This window comes from Teleopsis dalmanni, chromosome 2, assembly GCF_002237135.1.
Source record: "Teleopsis dalmanni isolate 2A chromosome 2, ASM223713v2, whole genome shotgun sequence".
Lineage (NCBI taxonomy): Eukaryota > Metazoa > Arthropoda > Insecta > Diptera > Diopsidae > Teleopsis > Teleopsis dalmanni.
In genome coordinates, this window is record NC_051847.1 from 18,575,864 (window position 1) to 18,581,761 (window position 5,898).

The 5,898-nt window shown below is 26.3% G+C and overlaps 2 protein-coding genes across 2 annotated transcripts in view; both read left to right on the forward strand.

Moving 5' to 3' along the window:
* The window catches only part of LOC119674034 (CD63 antigen-like), a 1,743-nt gene extending 872 nt beyond the window's left edge, over window positions 1-871 (forward strand). Inside the window, exons 2-4 of the mRNA XM_038085156.1 lie at window positions 68-253; window positions 321-485; window positions 555-871. Of these exons, the coding sequence (XP_037941084.1) occupies window positions 68-253; window positions 321-485; window positions 555-845 (642 nt within the window). The 3' untranslated portion in view covers window positions 846-871. The remainder of the gene's footprint in view (window positions 1-67; window positions 254-320; window positions 486-554) is intronic.
* A 2,630-nt stretch (window positions 872-3,501) lies between these two features.
* The window catches only part of LOC119674035 (protein late bloomer-like), a 3,760-nt gene continuing 1,363 nt past the window's right edge, over window positions 3,502-5,898 (forward strand). The window contains exon 1 of the mRNA XM_038085157.1: window positions 3,502-3,516. Coding sequence (XP_037941085.1) covers window positions 3,502-3,516 — 15 coding nt within the window. The remainder of the gene's footprint in view (window positions 3,517-5,898) is intronic.

Below are 5,898 nucleotides of genomic sequence, written 5' to 3' on the forward strand. Positions count from 1 at the left end.
TCTATATCATTGAATACATTGTAATATTAATTTATAATCGATTATTTTTTTTACTGTCTTTAATTAGATAAGTGGTTTTCTGCAAATTATATTTGGATCCATTATATTGGGTGATTTAGTGGATACATATTCTCCAGATGGTTCGGTACACACAAGAACACTACCCGCTTTAATTGTAGTGTTAGGTTGTTTAATGGTTATAGTTGCAGTTTTTGGTTGTTACACCAGAGATAATGTCCTGTTCACAATACTCGTAAATATAGCTAAATTGTTTTTTTAATAATTGTTTTAATTTTAATAATAATTTAATTTTTTTCTAGTATATAGTTTTTATGTTTATATTATTTTGTTTACAAATTGCTTTGCTTGCTTGGAGTTGCAGTAGCAAAACATCATACCTAAATGCTATATCAGCGCTGTTAACACAAACCTGGAAAGATAATACTTTAGGAAATGGATATCCGATGAATGCGACTCAAATCAATGTAAGTACTCAATATATCTCATTTAATTTCTATTAATTTTTATTAATTAAATATTTCGATTTTTTTTAGTTCGATTGCTGTGGACTAGAAGGTTATACCGATTATGAGTCTAATAATATGGTTGTGCCACCTTCCTGTTGTGGTCATGATACAAATGTCGCATGTCCATTAAGCGTCTATCAATATAAAATAGGCTGTGAAGATAGTTTTTTAAATTTCTGGAGTGGAAATTTCGAAATAACTAAATATGGCAGCATTTCTATTATGTTAGTAGAGTTTTTCGCGTTACTTTATTCTGTTTTATTGGTTAATAATTTAAGAAAAACCTTCAGCGATGATTTGTATTTAGTAACTAATTAATACATAATTACCTGTTATAGTTTTTAAGCTGGCCGTCCTTATAAATATACCATACAAAAATATATCATTTACTCATATTGACAAAATAATCAGACTTTTTAATTACTATAAATTATAGCATTAAATAAGAGCAACTAATAGGTTAACATAGACCTTATCTATAGGTTAGCATAATGTAAATATGAATGACCTTAAGTTTCGATAGAAATTTTTAAATTTCTTAATGCAATCATGTTAAGTAATAAAGCTTAATAGTTTTTTAATCATTGTTAGAATATAAAATGTTTGCCGGGGTTGTTTAAAATCAAATATTTATATATTATGTTACAACACATCTCTTCTTTTATGGCAAGAAATGAATTAATAAATAATATCAAGATTATGGTTTAAACTAATATCTGTTTTATTTATTTAAATAAAAAAAATTTTAAATATTTACTCTAAAAATTTCAAAACATCACGTTCCTCAAATGCTTTTATTTTATATATTCTCCTATAATTTCGATTAAGTTACATGACGTACCAATCCAGTGCATAAGACTCAATATTTATTATAAAATTTTTTAATACATATTTTTGAATAATTTTCTCTAACCCCAAAACTGCTGTATACTTAACGATTCCATTGAGAATAACGATTCCTCTGTCTATTCTTCTGTCTAGTTCTCCTACTTCTGCGTTTGGTCAGAATAGTCTACCGACTTATTGCTATGGTTTCCTGCTGTCAGTAAGAATAATAAGCATGTACTGTGTAGCATGTACTAAGTTTGAGTCTTAGTACATGTATTTTTAATAGGCTAACTAATAAGATACAACGATAATCAATGTAGGCCTTATAAACAAAAAGTAAATAATTTAGCGTACATATGTACGAGTTTGCATCTAATAAAAATATTTGAAGAACTGAAATTTATTTTTAATTGCCATATTAGACATAAACTAGATATGATAAAAAAAGATAATAAACATATTTATTATGAGGTGTTGAAAGTTCACCAGTTATCTAAATATATGCAGGCATGTTTTTTTATTTTCTTGGAGTTTTAATATATGAATTTATTTTTTTAATAAAAGTAGTAAAATATATATACTGACAAGATAGATACTGAATATTCTTTATATAAACAGTTTTATTGCATATAAATTATTTATGTATTAAATATATTTTAGCTATATATAGACTAATGCCCTTGCAGCATTTATTTTATAAGGAAACTGTACTATAAGTCAAATATTTCATTATTTTGTCAGTTCTCAATACAGACTGATTTATATAGATAATTTCAATTTACCGTGTTAATTACGAACATATGTATTATCGTTTCTATGATCCCTGACGTCTTCCTTACTTCTTTACAAATATTTTTATAAATTTAACGTGATTACATTTAGCTATTAGTAAAAGTCATGAAGTTTACATTAGCTCTAAGGGAGCTCACTAAATACATAATCAATAAAATATTAATATTAAAAGTTTTTAAAAAAACTTCCATCGATAAAATTTCTTCTAATTTTGTATATTACATATTATTATTTTTTTTTTTTTCGATATAACTGTTGTTTCTGTTGAATGAGTGAATGCAAAAGTATGAATGTATGTAAATATCAAGCTTGTTAAGAAACAAATTTAATATTATTAACTTATTTTAAATTTAAAGTTCTCGTTACTCTGTGTACCGTACAAATAAAAACCTAAAGGTAGTATACTTAAACCTTTTGCAAAGCTTATATGCTATTTAGAAGGAGGTTTTGTAGTTCGCCAGATCAGTTCTGTTTGTGATGTTGATGGTTACTTTAACAACACTACTTTGTTTTAATTTTGAATATCATGAGGTAAAGTTTTTTCAATAGATTGTAGATGATTCTAATATCATTAACGAACTGCTTTTTTATTGAAGAATTTTATTTACTCTTTACTGAAAAGTGATAAAATAAATTATAGGTTAGGTTAGGATAGGATAGGTTAATCTGTGACTACGCTGCTGTTGAATAAACAAACTTGCTATGTAATTTATATCAGTAATTTCTGCGCATTTAAGGAGTTCCCATATGGGTTTTTCTGAATAAGCAAAGTTAATCCAGACCCCAGCAAACCTTGAATCCAGAACTACTATAAAAACAAAAAATTGTTTATTCATTATACTTATTTGTTATTGAAGTATTTTTCATAATATTATTATATTCTTTATAAAAAGAAAAGTATTGGTTCCATCCGTGTATAATTGTATCTGATCATTTTAAAGATTAATATTTCTAAAATCATATCATAAATAGAGTTACTTCTTAAAAGCCGCAGTATAGGAAAAAAAAATAAATAGATTTTGGACAAAATATATTAATGATCATTTTTATAAATGAAAAAAAATTTGCCCTACTCCTCTGTGTATAAGAGCTTTTTTAAAGTTTTTTTCGTTCTCATAAAGATAAAATTGATAAGGAAAGTAACTAAAAAATGAGTTCAATACATCAATTTCAGGTATTCAGTTCAGTAATAATTGAACCTTGAAAAAGTAGGTTTGTGTATCGACAGGAAAATTTCCAATAAAGGTTTTAATAAAAGTATCTCAAATTTAAGTAAATTTTTTAAAAATTAATTTGCCGAAATAAAAAAATTATTTTTGTTTGATCCAAAATAAAATTTTTATAAACAGTAAAAATGGACTGCGGTGGGGTATTCGTTAAATACGTGCTTTTCATATTCAACATACTTTTTGTGGTGAGTAACTAAGTTTAATTCTGGATACTTCCGTGGTTGCGAAAGGCAGTTAGTTTACAGATACTATGTTATATAATATCGCACTCTAACCAAAATTAAACAATTGCTTCAATTGAAGAGTTTTTATTAAATTTTATTTAAGTTTTTATGTAAAAAAGTTTGCAAAAGTCTCAACTAAAAATGTGTGTTATCATTAGGCGTATGTAGAAATCTGTTTATTCCATTTTTTATTGATAGATACTAATACTTTTGTACGCAAACTTATCTTATCTTTGCCTTAATGTTAATTGAAAATGTTTATTTTTGATAAAAAAATGTTGTTAGTGTAAACAAATAATTTTCAGTTAGTAGAAATTGCAATTTCTATTGACTAATGTGTTATGTGACTAATACTCATTATTAATACTAGTCAAATTACTCGTACATATTTCCCAGCTGACGTCATAGAACTTCATGTCGGAAGATATATTTATTTGTTATTAGTGCAATTAATTCTTCGAATTAAAACGGAATTTCTTTGTAATTTTTTTTGATCAATGCGACAAAAATAGGTTCAAGTAGTAATAAAACCATGAATAGGAGTCATTGCACTTAAATATTACTTTCGTTTTTCTCTTTTCAGTTGTATCTAATAGCACTTTTGATCAGTTTTTTTTATTATAATTTAAACAAAAAATAAATTACCTTTTGTTTAATTTTCTTTTTTAATCAAATTCTTGATTCGTTTCTTTGATTTACTAGACTTTGATTTTAGTAAATCAAAGTCTTTACGTTAACAGTTTTCATTGACTGAAGCTTGTGATGCTTAATAACGATCAATTATACATAATATTATAATTGCTTTTTAAGTTATATTTGTATTATAGATATTATAAATTTATATTATTATAGATTAATATTATAGATTTATTAGAACAATAAAGGATCTACGTTGTGGGAAATTACTCATATTTTCGACTCCCATTCATGCCTTCTGTCCCTTTTTCTTTAGTCAAAAAGAACGGCGATCATCCCTTTTCAAAGTCTGATTTACAATTCTTTTAAAAACATGAAATCTATCTAAAAATTCATATCAGAATATTTTGATCTTCACATTTCATTTAACAAATTCTACAGATTCCATGCAAATAATAATTTACATAATTACATAATTTACCCTATTTTATCTATTTTATGAGTACTTCATATTATATCCAACCGAAATTTATATCTTCATTAATTTTCAATTTTCTGGTCCAGTTCAGCCTGTACTTTCTTGTCACTGAGGTACTCTAATAATATTTTTGTTATATCCATGTTATTAAAAAAAATCAATAATCTTTGAACTCTGGGAATAATAACATTAAAGTCAAATTTTGATTTAAATATCTATTTATAGGTTATAATCTATGATCTTCCTCATTTTTTTAGTCATATCCTGTTTCTAGTCAGCTTTACTTTACGGTATATTTAGATTCGATTAACCGAGGTTCTCTATTCGTTAATTTAGTTGTTAATATTATTTTCTCTCCGGCAATACCAGAGAAGACGGATTATTGCAGTTTTATGGCGATAGGAAAAGAATATATATTTCTACCATTATTTAATATTATGTTGTTTTAGTTACAATAAATTCTCCCGTTGTTAAAAATTCTGTTGATGTCATCTTCTTTGCGATATTTAGAGCTCTAACGAGTATTGTAAGCGGCAATTTACCGTCAATGACAAGTGGGTCTGAGATATATACCTAGTCCCTCCAGATTTTCTCTTACTCAAAGAATAACGAAGGTATTTTACTCGAGTTGTGATTGACTAGCCTGAGCATAGTTCCATATCGACCTGTGATGCAATATTCCAAAAGAAGGAATATCATTTTGGATATATGGTATTCATTTTATTCGATTATTCATAGCTTTTATCACACGTATTCAGTGCATAAATAAAAAAACAACTGAACAATCATTAAATTAACTTTTATTCTACTTTGCTTTTTATCTACTACCTAATTAAATACTTTTTATTCACTTCTATACTTTAATTTATATGATTCGAACATAAATTTAAATAGTCTGCCACAGTTCTGCGGGGAGAAAGAGAGAGAGAGAGTTGTGCAGATTATAAGAAAGACTGTCATCTTAGCTGTTGTCAATATTTTTAATCGTCAAAAATTACTAAATCTTTTCGTAGGATCAACATTCCGTTAATGTACGTCTGTTTTTATATGGGAATACTAGGAAATCAATACGTATATTAATATGTATTTATATTTCATATTTCCCATACTATTACAACTGTTGCTCAGATATGAAATGGAGTGATGACATCCAGTTTAATATGACTCGTAGACATATTACCTTC